Genomic DNA, 20,279 nt, shown 5'->3' with positions numbered 1-20,279 from the left:
GTGTCTCTGTTACAACCAGTATAGCACAATGTAACTACTCAATAAGTGTCTGTTGAACTGAATTGAATGTATGTGACTGGAGAGAAAAAAAAAAAAAGTTATATAATTATTTTTTAAAAATTCATGACTTCTCCCCAAGGTAGATTTAGGTAGGAAATTCATTTAGAGAATTTGTTCTAGTAAGGTTACTCGCATCACAGTAAGCAGTCAAGTTCCTTCCAAAGAGAAATGTAGAATTCTCTCTCTCTCCCTCTCTCTCTATTTGATTTCTTAAATACAAAAATAATGGGCAGGATTTTCTCTTTGAGGGCAAGATAATAAAGAGTACACATAGATATAGAAGTCACATAGAACTGTACTTGACTTCCTCTTCTACATGTGAAAGCCTCAGTTTCTTCATCTGTGCTGTAGGAATAATAATATCTTAAAAGTGTGTGGTGAAGATAAAAATGAAGATATATATATATATCTTCATAGAAAACACCTAACACAAAATAGCTATTAATTTTCCTCTTTCCCTTTTGGGGAGTGCAGAATACCCTCTGGCAGCTCTCTAGAGTCTCTGAGCCTAGTGGGCTTCAGCCACTAACGTGTTTGGGCTCTGCAGAATCTCAAGTTTGGCCCTTCACGTTTCCCAACATTTTAAAATATAGGAATTGTGGGGCAGCAGAGAGCTCTCCCAACCAGACCCTCGAGTGCTGGACTCCCTGCTTCTAACTGTCCTCCCCAGACCATGCCCTCCTGCTGTTCCCTGGTTGCTTCTTGAAAAAGAAAGACGTGTTTTCCAATTTCTTGGGTGGTTACCTGCTCCATTGTCCAATAATTCCAAGGTAACTGTTTTTCCATTCACCGATTCTATCAGGGCTGTGACAGTGGCCCTGAGAATCGGTAAGTTTCCTTGGTGAATCTTTGCATAAACTACCATAGGGCTGGGGAATTTGCCTGTGTCTTTGTTCACTTTAGAGGTCACTGTAACTGGAGGCAAGGTAGCACTTGATGCACGAGAGGTGACAGTCAAAGTCAAGGTTTGGGAGTTTGCTTGCAGACTGTAATTCCAAATGCCAACCTGACCAAAACAAATGGAGACATTTCCAGTTAATAACTGTAGGTGACACAGATCTGACTTCAGTGCCACCTAGAGGAAGAGCCCATCTGATATAAGCACTGTACAAGCATATCTAAGAAGACCTTTGATACTCTGTCAGCCAACGGAAAGGTTGGTATGTTTGGACTGACTACATTGCTCTTATCTTCAAGAAAACCCTAGTTGGGGAAAATGAGGTCTGAAAGCTGTATCCTTATCACTGTCTTGGTTTCTCAAGAGCAGAATCAAATTGATGGGTTCCTGAAGTAGAGGAAATAGCTTTCATGATCCTGAAGCTTGAAGGATCATTTTGCATCTTGACTGCTATATAATTTGAAGGTTCTCCTTTTAGTACCCGGAGAAAATACCACCAATTTCCTTTCTTTTGACTTGCTGTCATACTGAGTGATTTCCATTGGACGGAGATTTTTCCTTTTTCTCTCTTTCATTCAATACAGACTCTCCTTTTAGCAGTCACCCACATTTAAAAAGCTACAATTATTTGGTAAAAACTTTATCTTGTCGAATGGTGAGAAGGAAACACACTGGCTCTATACCTTGGCAGTGCCTGCGACTTGGAGGTAGGCCATTTTGGTTGTTGTGTCCACTACAAAGCCATCTTGTCTCTTTCCACTGGGATCCCAGAGAAGGATTTGGGGAGGCTGTGTTGTCCAGGTGACGAGAAACAAAGTATCATTTCCCACAGTGCTGTCCACAATCACTGTGCCGTTCATCCACTGACTGTTCTGGAGGGTTAATCCCTTACTCTCAAGCTGTTAAGAAAAACAACTCTTTACTTTCTGGAGAATCACAGAAATTTTTCAGCTTCCATTACATAGTCTCTTCCGTTCTGCTCCCAACTCTCAGTTGCACCACTAAAAAGCCTTCAGTGATGCTTGTGTCCTTGGTTTGGTATTTAGGACCTATTATGATCCAATTCTAAATTACCTTTCCAGCCTTAGCTTCCACAATGTTAATTTCTACACCCAAACCAGACCATCTCCCCAAATGATCCTCATGGATCCCTGACTCAATGACTTTATCATACTCTGCTTTTCCTGGAAATCTGTAGGTACATCTCATTTGTCTAAGCCTTATCTTTCCTTCAAAACTCAGTTGGAAAGTCACTTTCTCCATGAATCTCTCTCTGACGTCCAATTCACTCGCCAGCCAGGAATAATCTCTTCCTCCTTTGAGCTCCCACAGAATCTTTCTTCTATCAGTCCTTTGACGTTCTCACATTGTGTTTTGCTTTATACCTACTGGTGTACACAGCTCATCTCATCTGCTAGATTTTAAACCCTTAAGGGGACAGACTAGAACTTATTTTCACCCACATATGGATTGTTTGAATTGCTAATAACTGATTGCTACGTCAAGTATTACTGCAGTCCCTGTGACAATAAATGAAATGTCAATGGCCAAGGCTGATTTGTTTGGAGTAGAAAGAAGGAGCTGTGGAGCAGGGATTGAGGGGGGAAGGGGTAATAAGACTTTTGTAGAAACTGTGATTTTGAGGATTATCTCCTAGATAATTATTTATGTCTTTAAATTGATATTTCTTAGAAGACAAAGTGGCCTGGTCGTGGGGCCCGACTTTCTGGTTTCATCGGTGGATTATGGTCTTGGATGTGGAGAAAGTGAAGGGCTCTGAGATCTGATTCTTATGGTAGGTGAGTAAATGGGTCCTGCTCATCTCTCTCTCTCTCTTTCCCTCTTTTGTATTCTTAAATACAAAAATAATGGGCAGAAACTGCCTGGCTGTCAATTTGTCCTTTTGTCAGTTTATTACTTTTCTAAGACACATTCCCCCCATTTCCAAACCAGGCTCTTGAGTTTAATTTTCTAAATCTAAAGTAGGATAACCCAAATGAGTGTAATCGCTGTCTCCTTTGACTGAATAAGTACTACATTGATAGTCCAGAAAGCTTATTGTTTTGAAATCTCTCATTATTTGGCTTTGATATTACATTATTCCTTTACTTTTATCCAAACTTTCACAATAAAAGTTACAATTCAAACATGTGTGAGGCTGATTGTTCACTCTCTCTAGTTTAAAAATTCATGTGAGTAATTTTTGCAACTATTAGAGATGAGCATTTTAAAATATACTTGTCCTTTTCTTTAATAATCCCAAGACTTTTGAAAGAAAATCTAGTTTTCTTGAAATTTTAGAACCAGAAGGGGCCATGGAAGTTTTCTGGTTCATATCTGGCTGAGAAACTGAGGCCCAGAGAGGTGAAATTCTTTGCCCAGAGTCACAGAGTTAATGGCAGACCCAGGACCAGGATCCAGGTGTCTGGACTGACACCATGGGCTTTTCATAGTACAAAGCACTGCCTATCCATTATATGAAAATCTTGGCAAATATTTCAGGGATTTGAGGTAATGGAAAAATAGAGCAAGTAATCCTTGAACACTTGTCCTAGAAAATTTGTATCAAGATGATCTACTTTGGAGAAAATTTCAAGCCAATTATATTGCTATGGGTGCTTGTTAACAGATGTTGAAAAAGAATTCTTAGACTCATTATATTTTATGTTGCTGGTTTCTGCAGTGCAGTTACTTAGTATTGTTTCCAAACAAGTAAACACTAATTGCCTTGTTTAAATGAGTAGTGTTGCATTTTAGGAATATCATCTAATATCAGGCTAAAACTTCTATTTTAATTTTATTTCACTACTAGAAGAACGTAGAACCTAAAACTTTTTTTTTTTTTTTTTTTGGTAAGGAAGATTCTCCCTGAGCTAACATCCATTGGCAGTCTTCCTTTTTTTTCGGCTTGAGGAAGATTAGCCCTGAACTAACATCTGTATCAATCTTCCTCTATTTTGTATGTGGGATACCTCCAACAGCATGGCTGATGAGATCCACGCTGGGCATCCAAACCCGCGAACCCGGGGCACCTAAGCAGAGCGCACGGAACATGAACCACTCGGCCACAGAGCCGGCTCCCAGAACCTAAAACTTTTAACCATCAAACTCTCCATCTTGGCTATGACTATTTATAAACATGAAAAACCAAAGAGGAACTCTGACCTGGATGGAGCGCTGGGAGTTAGCTCCGTTCCCTGAGGAAAGGGCTCCGAAAGCGTCGATGAGGCCGTTGTTCTGAGCCTGATCTGAAGCATACATCTGTAACCCCCCTAAGATGCAATTACATTATCAGAGGTTATTTTCTAGAAAGCAAGTATTTGCAACATTTTAGCTATTAAGATAGCAGAGTACATGAAATAAATATTCTATTGTGTTATTAAAGTATTAATAGATTGACATCAAATAGGTGTTCAGATTAACTCAGAAGTTGATATTAATTTTTTTTTTTTTTTTTTTTTTGGTGAGGATGATCAGCCCTGAGCTAACATCCATGCCAATCCTCCTCTTTTTGCTGAGGAAGACTGGACCTGGGCTAACATCTGTGCCCATCTTCCTCCACTTTGTATGGGACGCCGCCACAGTGTGGCTGGACAAGCGGTGCGTCGGTGCGCACCCTGGATCCGAACCCCGGGCCACCAGCAGCGGAGCACACGCACTTAACTGCTATGCCATGAGGCCGGCCTCTGATATTAATTTTTAATCCTACTAAGTAATAGCTTCAGCAACACCTCAGTAGTCTGGCTACTTCAACTCTCTGCAAAGCTGCCATGAATCTCTGACAGGCCAAAATTAATGTCATAAAATTCATGTTTTAAAGAACATGCACTTTCATATGAGAGAAACCATTAAGCTTTACTCCAAGCCTATTGATTTATTCTTATTTTAGACATAATCCTAAGAAGCTTGACTTTTGAGTTTTCTCCTAAATCAGAAAAGATGTGTATGTGACAACAGCAAGAAATAACAGCTGACGAGAGACAACTATAGAAAAGTACAATATGTAGTAAAAATGAGATTATATACCAGGCCTAGCAGTCTTGGGCTATTTAGAACAGATGCGACTGAGATCGTTGATGTGAAAGCACTTTTAAACTATTAATGCCATCTGAAGTCTAAGGAAAGTATTTCCGTAGTGCTGCTGGTGCTCCACCCAGAACCCCTTATCTAGGTGAGTACCTCTCTCCCCAGCTGCTCTAAGTGTTAGCTGCTGATGGCGCATAACTGCCTCCTTTTCCAGAGAAGTACTTTACCAAAAGGGACCACCCTAGCTGGAGAAATGATGTGCCCCCTCGTCTCTGCCCTGCCCCACCCTGACAGTCCACAGCCACTGACTGATGGACACAGTGGTACAAAAGGCCAGCTCTCTTGCCTCAAGATTGGACCAATTCTGTGATGCAATTCCAAATCCAGAGCCTCCTGGGGTCAGGCTTCAGCTAGACTCTGAGTCAGCCTCTGTGCCTAGCTCCTTCCCCTGCCCTATCCTACTTCCCTCCCTCCCTTTCTCCTGAGAGCTCTCTTTCTATAAATCACGTGTATCCGAATCCCTGTCTCAGGCTCTGCTTCTAGAAAACCCAGCCCAAGACAGGTAGTATTAGGAGCAAACAGTCCTGCCATTTTAGCTGCCTCAGAAGGCGACTCAGTATAATAATTGATGTTCATAATGCTGGCCCTAAATAAAAAGAAAAGAGAGAAAAGTATGTCCACTATTCTGCTAAAGAAACCAGGGACATATGGGATCTATTTTAACCATCTGACTGTGTGTGGGAATTAGAAGCACAACATATTAATGTTTTACAGAGAAGCTGCCCTGTATTCTTCATTTTCAGGGTGACTTTCTGTGAGGTTCCACAGGCCCTTTGCCCTTCTCCTGCTACTCCTTGTTAAAGTACCAGCTCAGATGTCATCCTCCTGGACCCTCCTCTTTCCCCACTTAAAGTTAATGGCTCCCTTCTTTGTGCCTCATTGTACTTTCTGTTGCTAAGAGACCACTGGTATCGTGCTATTATGTAGTTAGTGCCTTGTCATCTGTCTCCCCTGGGTCTCTTGGCCAGTTGCCAGTTGGAAGTGAGTGATTTCCAACTAAGCTATTAGATTCTTTCCAGTCCTTATAAAGTGTCTGGTAAGAGAGTCCTGAGTCCTCACTAGAGTGCTGTGCTGGTCTCATCTTCTCCAGACTACCCTAATCCTAGAACAATGGCCTTAAAATAAATGGGTGGAGTCAGTTCTAATGGTCATTTCGGGTGAGAGCAGCTAGTTGGCCAATAACATTACCCCTGTGTGTCCCTATCCCACCCTTCCTCTGCTCCCCAGTTCACGGGAGGTCATAGGCCCATGGAAGAGACAATCAGTGGGACCCAGCACATCACCCTTCACCTGTCATTTTAGACAGCTCCTCTAGTTCTTGCGCTGCAGAGGGCCCCAGGGCAACTGTGTGGATGACAGCTCCGCTTTGTTTCACCTCATTAAAGCACACATTTATAGTGTTGTCCTCCCCATCGGTCAATAGCACGATTTCAGATCCGTCTGTTGTGTATTTCCTCCTAATCACCTGAGGACAGAATTCAGGGCGTGAGTTATCAGACTCAGAGTAGCCAAAGTGTTTGGGAAAACTGCATTTAAGGGGAGTGAGAAGGGAAATTCCAGAGGGAATAAACAAAAGTGTCTGGGAATGGTCAAATGTCTGTGCCTGAAAATGATACAATTTTAAATCAGCAACATTCATGGAACTTGACAGCAGTCTTTTCTCTTGCTTAGCCTGCTGCAGAGAGGACTCTGTAAGGCGGATGCAGGGCAGTTCCAGGGATAGACAGGCCTGGGGAAGCAGCAAAGAAGGTTTTGTCTAGTTTACTTCACATGATCCCCCCTTGACAGGCTTTCAGGGGTTCCCAGATGCCTTTAAAAACCACCTTCATTTAATGGGGATAATATTTGTGGGATATTAGACCCAGGGCAGATTTTAGCTTGTATAATATTCACCAGTCTGACCATACCAGCTGTTTATGGCTGGCATTGGTTCTGATTGGTCAGTACCCAGGTCACATGAGTTATTAATTTTTTTTTATATTCCCTCTGGTTAAAGCAAAACATTTTGTTCCTATTAATTCCCAGTTCCTAATTGTGCTTGACACCTGTGTCTCAACTATTCCCAGTAGACACAGATTATAGCTTTTTACATGGTGTAGAGAAGACACTCCTTCTGCCAATGTTGGATAAGATTATGATAGAAGGAAAATTAGGTAAAGGAATAATGTTATCCGTTTAAGAAGAGGAAGGTAAGTGTTCACTCTTCCCCTAAAAAGAGTGGAAGGAGAGACCCAGAAGTAGGGGAAGCAAGCAGCCAAGCCTAAGTAACCTCCCCTTTCTGGAACAGATGCTCAGAAAGGGAAGACATCTTACACAGGTTGAAAGGAAAGTGGAGAGCAGAGGAAACTTCCACCCCACTCTGTTTGAACTCTGAGAGGGGGCTGCCTCACAAGGGAAGAGAGCAGAACTGTGACTGCTGCCATGTGAAGGAGCCTGGAGCTCAAGAGCCTATCAGATGCAGCCAAGGCCTCCATCTGACCAAGCTGCAGGGCCTGCAAGGCCAGAGAAAGGGCTCAATTTGGATTCCCTTGCCCTCTCCGCATCACTGCTATGTGTCATGGAAAACATGCAGAAGTTCCCACATATCCCATAGGGGAGACAGAAGACAGCTGACTTGAGAGTTGGCAGGCAAGAGAACAGGTCATCTTCCCATAGGAGGTAGAGGGATGTACAGCTTGCTCAGGGGCTGGATGGAGGATGCCGGGGTGCTCATGGCTCTGCTCCAACAATGAGAGCCAAGGTGGGCTGAGTCAGTCAGGGAGGACCACTGGGTCCTGATCAAGCCAAGAAAACAAGCAAAGTCCAGTGACCACACCTCTGCAAACATCACTGCCAGGAGCCCAGGACAGACCTGACCAAGGCCCTGCAACAGGGACCAGTGGAGATCTTGAGGGTGGTGTAGGATGCAAGGCCCTTTACCTCATCACCCTGAAGTCACACACAAGCTGCTCTTGCCCCACACCCAGACTCCACTGGGTGGGAGGAGCATCTAAATTCCAAGTGTATCCCTCACCCTCTGTCTCACCATCTGAGTGGAAAATGCAAGACCAGAAGTTTTCTCTTCACCACCAGGCCATCTGGCATTAGTCATCTCCCCTAGGATTTTGCATAGCAGGAGTTTAGTACAACATGTCAGTGGTTTCATTGTTAGTCACCCCCCTCATTTGCTTCTTTAATCAAAGCTTGGATGAGTGGCAGAGGCGAGAGAACCGAGATGCACACAGGCATCTGGAGAAGGGTTTTGCAGCTGACTGTGTACGCACTAGAAACCACTTTTAGGGAACTGACCTTCAAGGTGGAATAAAAGGGCCAGAGGGACAGACTGCATTTGAGGAAATGGTTGAGTCTGTTGTCCACATGAAACAGTGTGACCTGGAAACAAAATCTTCCTGCTACTGCTTGGGAATCTGGAACAGCCCCTTTCACGTGCTATACCTCACAGCAGGCAGAGGGCAGACCTGCCCAAGACGCAACGGAGATTCTGAGACCTCAGGCCAGCCAGCCTAGGCTCTTTCAGCCTCCTATTCTTTGTTTCATGGGGCTAAACAGCCTCTAAATAAATATAGAATATTGTATTCTATATTTGGAGTGATTAAGTATCAGATGAATCAAATAACTCCATTCAATTTTATTTATCGGCAACCTCCTGTAGAAAAGATATTGTGCCAGCAACCTAGGAGGTGAAAAGATAAATCCTATCCCTAAAGAAGTTTTGCTTGATTGAAGCATATGATTAGAAAACAAGACATAAGAGCCTAGAAGTCACAAGAGATATTAAAAGAAAAAAAGGTCATAGGATTCAGAAAGAGAGAATCTACACAATTGGAAGCATCAGGAAAGATGTCAAGAAGTAGGTGGTGTCTGTGATGGATCTCTGAAGATGCGTGTGATCTGAAGTATGAAGGAGGGAGGAGTAAGTACTCTGAGTGGGGAGCCAGCCTGGCAAAAGCGTGGAAGCTCTGCAGGACAGGTGACCCAATTTGCTTGAACATAGGATACCTAGAAGAGAGTCCTTGATACTGAAGCCTGGAAAGGGGCTATATTATGAAAGAACTTAAATATTATACAGAGAAATTTTTACTGAATTTTGTTGAAAATGGGGAGACATTGATATCTAAGTAGAGGAATGATGTGATGGGATGGTTGGATGAGATCTTTGCATATACCCCAATACAATTACATTTACAGTTCCTAAGGCCTTCTGCTTTAATAAATAAGGCATTTACTTGCCCAAAAGGAAATCCTATATGCCCAGAAGTTTGGCGTGTTAAGCTTTCTCAAAGTTGAACCATACTCCCAAGCTCATTTTTTTTCCTCTTGGAAGATACTCTCTTACATCCCTGTGGAACTTTTCTTCATAGCACTCATTACACTTTGTGAATCTACACTTATTTGTGTGACTACATGGTTAATGTGTCTCCCCCAGTAAGATTATAAGCTCTGTGACAGGAGGTGTGGTGTCTGTTTGGCCATCCTGGTATACTTAATGCCTAACACACTGCCTGGCATGTAGAAGGCACACCGTGGATATTTTTAATGCAGAAATGCATGTAGGAAAGCATGAATGCACAGATGCAGAAAAGCACAAAAGCATGAATGAATTAGTTAACAACAGCTTTAGGGACCTGTGTTTTTGCATTGTTTGAACCATTGCTCTGCCCTTGGTTGTCTGATTCAACTAGACACTAGGCATGTATGGAAACACTGGAAAGGCGAATTTCTTAGGAAGCATAAATTGTAAACATTGGCAAACTACGATGGGGGAACTTATCTCACAGTAAATGCTGATCGAAGCCCGGAGCAGATGGACGTTCCTCCTGAGGCCACTGTGGGTAACTTTCTGGTGAGCAAGTCCCTTTCAGTGCCACCATTTATCTGTATGAGTGCACTTTGTACATGGGCAGCACTGTCAAACGTCACCATTCCAACCCAGGACCCTTGCTCAACTGTCTGCAGGAGGAAAAGTTTGCCTGCTTGGTTCAGTCTGTTAAGGCGGCCACCAGTCTGAATGGAGAAGCAAAAGAAAAGCAGTCAGGTTGGGTTTAAACGGGCAGAACTAATAACAAAACAGGCTAGAATTTGGAAGTGGCTGCCTCAACGTAGAGTAAAGGACAGCAAGCTTACTCAAGGCATATCCTTCTACGGGGGAAATTTTCTTCTTTATATTTAGTAGTATCTTTGGGTAGAATTTTAGGGCTTTTGTATAAATAGCCCTAAAAGATAAAGCCAGACTAGGATTTAGTTCAATTATCAGTTCAATGCTTTAGTAATACCATAGACCTACATAGTGTCAGCGAAACTTAAAAAATATTAAGGCTAAGTAATTTATCAGATCTTTGCTCATAATTGAAAGCTAATTTGTCAAATGAGACACTTGATGCTTAATTTTTGTTGAATAAAATTGAGGTGGGCCTTTCTGATGGCAATGTCATTGTTTTAACTGTTGTGACCCTTGGGGTTGTATTTATTCCCAGCCAGTTCCAAGTTATGTTCCAGATCGTATCGTGCACAAACGTGAGACTAACATCCAGAAAACCAAGACTCTTTGAACATACCGCCATGCTTCCAGATTTATCAAGGACTAAACACACAATTCTTTGTCCAATCTGCAGCAGTGAGAAGGTGGGCTGGGGTGGCTGTGTCGTCATAGGAGTGGTTTTCTTAAAGTCCTCAGAATCGCGAATCACTTCCCATGTGCTTCTGAGATTGCATCTTTGGTTTTGCAGGTTTGGGGCTTCTTTATTGTGATTTTTTTCTGTGCAGAATTGGACCACCTGAAATTGTCAATAAAATGATATAGACAACAGTAAACTACTTACTAAAATCTTTAATAATTTGATTAAATTATTTTAAATGCAGATTTAAAATATTTTGCTTTCTTTCCCTTCTCCCCAGTCTGCCTTGCTAACCCATAAAGTTGGCTCAATCTCACAGTCACTGCAGAGTGCTGCTGCGGAAAATCATAGTCATAATTTGGAGTTCCTATCTGAAACCATGTGTTCAACCACATTGGACCCCTAGTGCTCCTCAACAACCTATTTACCTGCCCTTGGCTTCCTTTCTGCTTCTCAATTTGCCATTTCAAGCCATCATCACTATCTTTAAGTCACTTGCATCTCAACATTTCTCTCCTAGTACCATCTTATCTCTCCATCCTTTCACTTCCCACTCACTTCTTTTCTTCCCACTCACTTCCCAATACCTTGCATTCGAACTTTAAACACCCAACTTTCCAGCTCTCTCCAAAATCCAGTTGGATGTCTCTCAGGCTTCTCAAATTTCACATGTTCGTAATAGAACTCATCACCTTTCCTCCAACTCAGTTCCTCTTCCTCATGTATTTCCTAACTTGATGTTACCACTATTCACCCAGTCACTTACATCAGGAAACTGGGAGTTTTCCTACCTCTTCCCTCCACAAAATAACCATGATCAATACATTTCACTCTGTCTCCAGTTCATTATCTTTTCTCCTTCTCCAATAGAATCTCCATCATTCAAGCCCTCACACTCCTTCCTTCAGACTATTGCAGTCTCCTCTCTGACTTTTCCGTCTTGCTCCCCCTCCAAGTGGTCCACTCCACAGCTGCCAGAGCACTTCCTTCTTACTCCTGTCCTTAAAATCCTTTTGTGGCTCATCATTGTTCACATACCACAATGCGGATTACTTCACATAGCAAACAGTAATCTCCATGATTTGGATTTTCGCTTCACTCTTCCTCTTCACTCTGGCTGTGCATTCCAAGACTCTGTTTCCCCCACTGTAGGCTATAAGTTCTCATACTTGCCAGACTGTTTCATATCTCTCTACCTTTGCTCAGGATTCCCATTTTGTCAAGGAACTACATCATTGTGAACTATATCATTCATGAACTATATCTTTATTGTGAACCATATCTTCACGTTTCAGCCAAAAGATCATTTTCAAAATGTTTTCTCATTTCTTACTCTCTCCCCACAGAATTTCTACTCAACCCTGTGGCCTCACAGTACCCTATAGAAACTTTGGTGAGGCTCCTTTAGTATCATAATGCACTCACTGAGCTGTATATCCATCTATGGCGGGAACCTGTCTCATTAAATTTTGCTTCCTGAAAATTTAGCCCAGTGTCTGATGCATAATAAAAGCTCAATATAAGTTTGCTGTTTTTTAAGTAACCTTAACCAACCTGCATGTCAGTTTTTTTATCTACAAAACGGCAGTAGTTATTATGCAAGAGTTACATGAGAACAAATGCAATAGGGTCAATACTAACACAGCCAATAAATGATAGTTTCTTCTCTTTTCTTAAGTATTTATATTCCTAGCATTTGGGGGATGAAAAAAGGAAGCAGAGTATACAAAGGAGGCATAAACTAGTTCCTCCTCTCAGTGACTTTATAGTATTGTTATTCAACTAAAAAATCCTAAATATCTGGGATTCTAGTAATTTAGAAAGTAATCATTAGCTGTAAAACACTTATTTTTTTCTCTTTATTTGCATTTTTCAGGTCATTTTGGTAGTGTTTCCATATTATCAGTATGGCTCCTTTTTAGCAAGGGAACCTGAAAAACTTTTCGTAAACCTCCAGGCAGAGGTTCCCAAACCTGACTGTGCATCAAGGTTAACTCTGTGGTTAATTTAAAACACATAATCTGGGCCCCCTCTTGGAAGCTTCTGTATAAGTCTGGGAACGGATTGCAAAGCCAGACTGAAGGATGGGCCTCGTGAACCATGGTACATCACATTTTAAAACTTAAGCCATATTGTTATTGACAGATTCTTGCAAGTTCCTTCACCCTCTATTCCAAAAGAAAAACATAATTTTATATAAGACACTGGAAGATAAGAGAGGCTCCCTACTCAAGTCAGCTAACTGATGTGTTTAATCTTAGTTTGTACAAATGTTCTGATGTATATATTTAGCATTAAAAAGGATAATTAGTCAAGTTCATTTTATGACAAGTTAGTTATTTAAAAAATCAAACTTTAAGTATTTATGGGGCTTGCCCTGTGGAGTAGTGGTTAAGTTCAGTGTGCTCCACTTCACTGGCCCACGTTCGCAGGTTCAGATCCTGGGTGTGGACCTACGCCATTCATCAGCCATGCTGTGGCAGCAACCCACATATAAAATAGAGGAAGATTGGCACAGATGTTAGCTCAGGGCTAATCCTCAAGCAAAAAAAGAAGAAAATTGGCAACAAATGTTATCTCAGGGTGGATCTTCCTCAGCAAAAAAAAAAAAAAAACAAAATAACATTAAGTATTTAAAAACTATATAAAGCTATTAAAACTGTATACAAACTCCCTAAAGCTACCAACACGCTTAAAAAGATAGAAAATTTCAGTTAACAACCAAAAGCAAATATGCAGGCTGAGAGGAGATCTTTGAAAGTTAATGAAAGGCTACTGGTCATGTCCTTATTAACTAGTAGAAAGAATTACCTGATCCCCATGTGTAAATTTCTTATTTAACTAAGAATTTTTGTGCTTGTCTGCCTTTAAGGACACTTGAAGTAATTCTAAGCACTTAAACCAGAAGCTAGTGGGAGGGAGATGACGGAGAAGCAAGAATGGGCCTAAGGAAGGGGTGAGGGGAAGATGGGACTTCGTCCCTGAGTTTGTCCTCCCAACTTGTCCCCCAGAGAATCAGCTGCTCACTGATGATTTCCTAAGATCTGATCCTCTCTTGCAGCATCTAGGATAAAAACCTCACTAAATTCATGTGTCAAGAGGGAAAAAAAAAGAACAGGGTACTTACAGAATCAATACTTTGTGAAAACATTATGGAAGCCTTCTCAGTCTGCGAGCTGTCAGGTATGAACTCACATTCTTTCTCAAATAGCCCTGTTACTTTGTCGAGTCTGCAAGGTTTGGAGGCACAGCTGCCTCCTTGACACTTATTTACTAAATTTTTACCAGTAATAGCTGCCGAACATCTGAAAATATATGAAGGTTAGATGTTTAGGTGATGTAATCATTTCAAAGCATTAGACTCTGTGGTCAGTTTCTGACGGATGGCCTTCTATGATTTCCTCTCGTAATCCAAGAAACAAATACATCCCCTTAAAGAGCAAAATTATTAAATTCTTATCAGAGTCATTTCTGATTGCAGACAGTATCTGAGGGGTCCCCAAAATGGTATCAGGATTTGTTTCTATGCAGCAGAAAAGCTAAGTCTGGCTTACGGCTGCTGTTAGAATGAATAAGGATCGAAGTCCCGAGACACTCCCTTGTCTAGTCCCCTCATTCCTGGAAAATAAGGACCCCTCTCTTGTTTCCCTCAAAAGCCTTGCTGACATTTCCTGTTTGTTTTTTTTTTTTCTAATTAGTTTATGTCATACTGTTTTTGCATAGTTCTTGTATGTTCATAGGTATATTGGATTTTTCTTTATATTATATGCTTACAACTTTTGTTGCTATTATAAATGGAATGCTTTTTCCCTACATCTTATTTTTGAATATATAAAAGATATTTGAATGCCATAGAAAATTTGGAAAATAGCAAAAAAGTATAAAGAAGAAAAGTAAAAAGTTATGTCCCACCATCAGAAATAGACGACTAACATGATGGAGCATTTCCTTCTCCATGTATCGGCATAACATTGCACATGCAGCTGTGCCTCCTGCTTTTAAAAACTTAGTATGCTAGTATATTAAAAAATTTAATATATTATTATAATTCATAATATTCTTTCGAAACATGATTTTAATAATTTCATGTTTATATACTATAATATTAATTTAGCCTAATTTGTTTAATTTGGTTCCCCGTCCCCCAATTTGTCAGTTCTAAAAATAAAAGTTCAATGAATAAATAACATTTCATACAAAATTTTGGCTCTATTTCCACATTTGCTGCATGATTGATTCCCAGAGTAAATTATCAGACCCAAAAGTATGAATAGTTTAAAATCTGTTGCTACAGCTCATTCCATCATTTCCCGTAAAATGGATTTTCAAACATGAAATCACTGGATCAAGAAATAGGAAAAATTTTAGAGATTTGATACGTGTCACAAAATTGCTTTCCAGGAAAGTTGTGCTAATTTATGCCTCTATCAACCATCTGTGGGAGCACTCATCCCATTGACAGTAACTTAAAAGGTAACCAATGATTCTTTTCTTTGTCCAATTTGCACTTTGATTACTAGCAAAGTGTGTTCTTTTATGTGTTTACTGGCCATTTTTACTTCTTCTTTGGTGAATTATTTATTGTTCTCCTGTGTCGATTTTTCTATTAGGGTGTTATTATTTTCCTATTGGTTTTTAAAAGTTCCTTATGTGTTACAATACTAAGCATTTAAAAGCCTGGTTTTCTAATTTTTGCAAATATCTTTTTCTGTTTTTTACCTTTTTATTTAGTTTATGTTAGATTTGTGTGAATAAAATTTTTAATTTATATGTAGCCAAATTTATTATTCTTTTAGTTATGTCTTTTTCCAATTCTTGAATGCTTAGAAAGACATTCACTGTATAGCAGTTTAATATTTGTTAATATTTTTCTAATTTTTGTTATGTTTTTGTTTTTTATGTTTAATGAGTCAATCCAATTGGAAGAGGATCTGTTAAATTTTTTCCCCCACATAGTTAAAAATTGTCCTGATATCTTAAGAAATTCTGCCTTTCCTCATAGATTTGTAATTCTAACTATATTAAATGGTAAATTATTATATATGTGTCTGTCAGTCCACATTGTTTTAATTAATGTAGCTTTATAGTATATTTAAAATTCAATAAGTAAAAGTCCCCTCTATTACTATTCTAGGCCTTAAATGTAATAGAAAAAATTTGGACAAGAGGCAATATTATTAATATGTTATAATAAAATTTCTTTTTAAGAGGACACGGAATCGTGTCAGCTTTGCTAATGTTATCTGTGGAAGGAAAAACATGCGTATACGTAGACATTTCTAGATCTCTAGAAAGGAATATGTACTGATCAGCTTTTCTCTCAAGGGAATATACAGGGTCTAACTGTCGGGAAGCTTAGAAAAGAGAAGTGGGAAAGGTAGACGTCAGGTTTGGAACGGCATCTTGGCTGAGATTTGAGAGGTCAGTCCAACATGGGATCACATCAGGGAAGTGACCCTGGGGTGTGGTCTATGTCATGCAGAGGGAACAAGCTAAAGGGATCCGGTATTCATGGCTCTAGGGGGCACTTAGTGTCTACTTATGCCTGAAGTGAGATAATGATGATTGAAAATATAATGGAAGTGGACCAAGCTGTCAGAGTTTGAGTGTGATAAAGAAAGGGAAAAGTGGAGAGGACTAATGCTTCTGTGGGAGAAATGAAAAACCCAGGCTGAGCTCTGAGCCTAGTGCAGCTCTGCTTGGAAACAATTGGACCCAGTAAAGATAACAGAACCAAAGCCAACAGCATATCCTTAAAGAGCCATCAGGCGGGTAGAACTGAAAGCAGAAGCAGAGAGGGGTGTTGTACCAACTTCTAGTCTCTAAAAAGAGATTGCTGTTTATTTTTTAACTCAGGCACAAATGTGCAAAGTTATCCAATTCCTTTTGAGAATCTTTTGGAATAATTATTTATTTTTCTTCTTTACTCAATACCCTATATAAATTACTTAACAATATCACAGCATTTTCGGATTTCTGGGAGACATCTTACGTGGCCTTAGTGTGTTTGTTATTCTCTTAATTCTACCAGATGTAATTTACTATTCTTTTATTTAAAATCTTCTTAGAAAGCTGTATCTACAGAATTCTTTTTCATGCCATCTGTCAGATTTTAGTATCTGAGTGATGCTAGCTCTTTAAAATAAATTGGGACGTTCTCTATCTTTTATGTTCGTACTAAAGCAGTTTATATTCACTGAAACTGTTGGTTGCAAGAACTTGCCCATAAAATCATGGCAGCCAAGAGTACTTTGCAAGGGTTCGGTTTGCTTTCTACTCATACCATACAGGGTTTAATTCAAATTGGGAGATGTTTTCTGTTTTGTTTTAATATTTGGATCGTCTTTCAGATAAGTTCCACAATCCCTCCCAGGCCCATTCACACTGACAAAATCCACACAGACATCATTCTTCCCCCAAAGCATTGAAGAGCCCATTAGCTTTGTTTATGTCACAGATTCTGATACAAGAAGATGGAGACACAGAACATAGCACCTGTGGATTTCTTATAGTTGTACACACACAAAAAGAGGCAAAAGATTTGTAGTTGCAGAGTAGAGAATTCAACTGAAGCCCTTGTAAAGTGAACAAAAACGGTAGTTGTGTGGAGATCTGAAAAAGAAGGCACTGTGAGAGAATGACAGATAGAAAATGACAAAAAACTGATTTTTTAAAAATTAGCATTGGTTTATAACATTATATAAATTTCATATGTACATTGTTACATTTTGACTTCTGTATACCATACGGTGATGAATGGAAACTAGAATTTTGGTGGTGAACACAATGCAGTGTCTACAGAAATTGAAGTATAAGGATGTACCTGAAAGACTGATATTTTTAAGGTGATCAATTAAAGAAAAAATTCATTGCAATTTAATACAGTTTGGGAAAAGTTAAATCAAAATATACATACATTACTGCTTTGTTTTTTCCTTTGGATAAGTAGAATTTCTGGTCATTATTGTATTCATTAAATACTCCCCATCGTAGATGAGCCCATTCGTGGACAAATGCCCTTCCTGTGAGAAAATATTTTAAACACCTGATTACAATAAGAATGGCAAAATTACCTTCTCACACTGGGAGAAAACCATTGTTCTGAATGTTATTATGCTTTGTTATGTTAATTTTTTTAATTAAAGGTTTTATTTCCTTAGAAAGAAAAATCTAATATGGCAACTGCACACTTCCGTAAAATATAACTACTTATGTTGGCTCATCAAATGTTAATTAGGCACCAAGTAAGTGCCAGACAGTTATTCATACAAAGATGAAACAACTGCCTTGTCCTTACGTAGCTCACGATCTAGCAGATGACACACAGGATTGGATAACTAAAAGCCTTAGTGGTGCAGGTGTAATGGTGGAGGTTCCTATGGACCTCTTATGGGAGCCAGAGGCACTCACAGGGCAGCCAGGGCAGCATCCCCAGTAGGTCCTTTTCTCTCATGGCTCATATCTGCTCAAACCTGGAGGCCTGCATGCTCTACCTCTGCCTTTTTGCTTTGACATATTCTCATCTTTCCAGTCTCATTGCCAGTTACTTCTGAATTACTGCAATAGCCACCCAGCTGGCCTCCATGTTTCCAGTCTTCAATGGCTCCCCTAATGGTGCTCAGGGTTAACTCCAACTTCTCAACATGGCATACAAGGTCCCTGATGATACAGGCCCTGCTCCTCTTTGCAGCCATATTTCTTGCTGTTTTCCACCCAGTTCCAAAACTCCATAATCAGTGAATTCCTGAATTCCTTTTACTTTCTAGAGCCACACCATGCTTTTGCTCATCTCTGGTCCTTTTTAAAATATTTTTCCTCTGCTGAGAATACTCTTTCCCTGTCTCTGCCTGGATAGCTCCTACTCTTCTTTCAAAATCAAGCTTATATGTACTAGAAGCCTTCTCTGACATCTCCAAACTAGTCCAGGTAACCCTCCTTTGCACTTTCATTATATTCTATTATGGCGCTTGTCCTGTTATATTGTCATTGTTGCTTACTTGCCAGTCTCTCACACTAGACACTTGTCTCCATGAGGACAGGCACCATAACTTCATTGTCACGTCTGGGCACATAGTGTCTAGAACTTAATAGGCACTCAATGGGCGTTTGTTAAATTTGGATGAATCTTAGTGACTTATGTTCAGTTTTTCTGGAATGTAAATTCCTGGGTAGGCTGAATTTGGGGGTTAGGTGAGGGGGTGCATACTAAGGAGGCCCTAGAATCTCACACTAAGGATTTGGACTTTATTCTGTAGGTTCTGAGGAACACTTAGTGGCCTCTTAAAGGTAAGGGAAGATTGTGAGGGAGCAGATGTGGAGTTATAGTACGGAAAGGAGAGATTTTAAAGGAATGACATTATATATGGTGACCATGATGCTGGAGCGGGCTCCAGAGTGGGATGGGGCTGTTAGGTAAATCAATTTAACGCACACTTATTGAGCCATACACTGGGAATTTTCTGTTCCTGTTATGGAGGTGAAATGGAGTGTGGTGGAAGAACAACACAGAGGAGGTATGCTTGACAAGACTTTATCTCTCTGATAAGGTCTGTAGATGCTCTAGACTGTTTGCGGGTGGAGCATGAAGGCGCCTGGGCTCTTCTGTTTGTTTGTTTGTTTCCTCTGCCTTGACTATTTAAATGAAGAAAAAGAAGCTGGTTCCAATCTTTTCGAGATAGTAAAGAAGTCTAATACTAGTTATTACTTAACCTAATTAGTTAATACTAATCATTTGGTTATACTTGGAAAGTATACATAATCTATATACTACATTGCCTGTTTGTTTTCCAAAGATTGCTGTGTATAGCTCATATGGGAATGACAAAGAATTTATTTTGTGACGTAAAATGAAACTTTTTCCTTAGTTACATGTTTTTGAGAGCTGAACTGCAAGGATGTTCTGTCTGCTACTCAAAGTGTGGTCCACGGTCCAGCAGTATCAGTATCACCTGGAATCTTGTTAAAAATGCAGATTCTTGAGTCCCACCTCACACCTACTGAATCAGAATCTGCATTTTAACAGTCCGTTTATAAATTTGAATGTGCATAAAAGTCTGAGAGCACTGTGTGTCTCTGTCGTCTGGTGGCTGCTACCTGAATTTCAGACAGGAGGTTTTAATTCGTTCAGGTGAGTCTCCCTGCAGATTCACAGAAAGCTAATACTACATATTAAACTATTTTACAATTATTTTCTGCTACTAATATTATCTGATAATAACTTCTGAAAATTAAAAATACTATATTTATACATGTATGCAGAATATGAAGAAATTAAATTTATGAGAAATGCACTCTTCTGAATCCCTGTTTTAAGTGAATAGTTTATTTGGCTTATATAGGCTTACTCAGAAAGATAATGTTATTTTTCATCTACTTTGAACATAAAATTATTAAACTATGAAAAAGAGAGCAGAATATTTCATCTCTCTCCATACCTTGTGGTCCATATTGAGGCAATTTTTTTCCTGCTAAGAAGTCAGGAGTGAAGTAAATTCTTTCACCCTTTTCTCCACAATTTCCCATCTGCTCGGTATAGGGTTCATCGTTTCCTGGAGGATTAGGTTCAGCAACTAGAACATCAGCCTAAAATTTAAGAAAAAGTTTTTATCATTACAAAATTT

At 39.9% G+C, this 20,279-nt stretch overlaps 1 protein-coding gene across 1 annotated transcript in view; it reads right to left on the bottom strand.

Annotated features, from left to right (window-relative positions):
* Positions 1 to 20,279, bottom strand: part of CLCA1 (chloride channel accessory 1) — a 29,989-nt gene that overhangs the window by 4,529 nt on the left and 5,181 nt on the right. Inside the window, exons 3-11 of the mRNA XM_058537113.1 lie at positions 20,094 to 20,241; positions 17,576 to 17,681; positions 13,787 to 13,964; positions 10,600 to 10,818; positions 9,821 to 10,048; positions 6,335 to 6,509; positions 4,124 to 4,230; positions 1,642 to 1,857; positions 805 to 1,066 (exon numbers count right to left, since the gene is read on the bottom strand). Coding sequence (XP_058393096.1) covers positions 805 to 1,066; positions 1,642 to 1,857; positions 4,124 to 4,230; positions 6,335 to 6,509; positions 9,821 to 10,048; positions 10,600 to 10,818; positions 13,787 to 13,964; positions 17,576 to 17,681; positions 20,094 to 20,241 — 1,639 coding nt within the window. The remainder of the gene's footprint in view (positions 1 to 804; positions 1,067 to 1,641; positions 1,858 to 4,123; positions 4,231 to 6,334; positions 6,510 to 9,820; positions 10,049 to 10,599; positions 10,819 to 13,786; positions 13,965 to 17,575; positions 17,682 to 20,093; positions 20,242 to 20,279) is intronic.

This window comes from Diceros bicornis, chromosome 4 (genome assembly GCF_020826845.1).
Source record: "Diceros bicornis minor isolate mBicDic1 chromosome 4, mDicBic1.mat.cur, whole genome shotgun sequence".
NCBI classification, from domain to species: Eukaryota; Metazoa; Chordata; class Mammalia; order Perissodactyla; family Rhinocerotidae; genus Diceros; species Diceros bicornis.
Note: the sequence above shows the minus strand (reverse complement) of the source record. Positions and strands in the feature narration are given on the sequence as shown.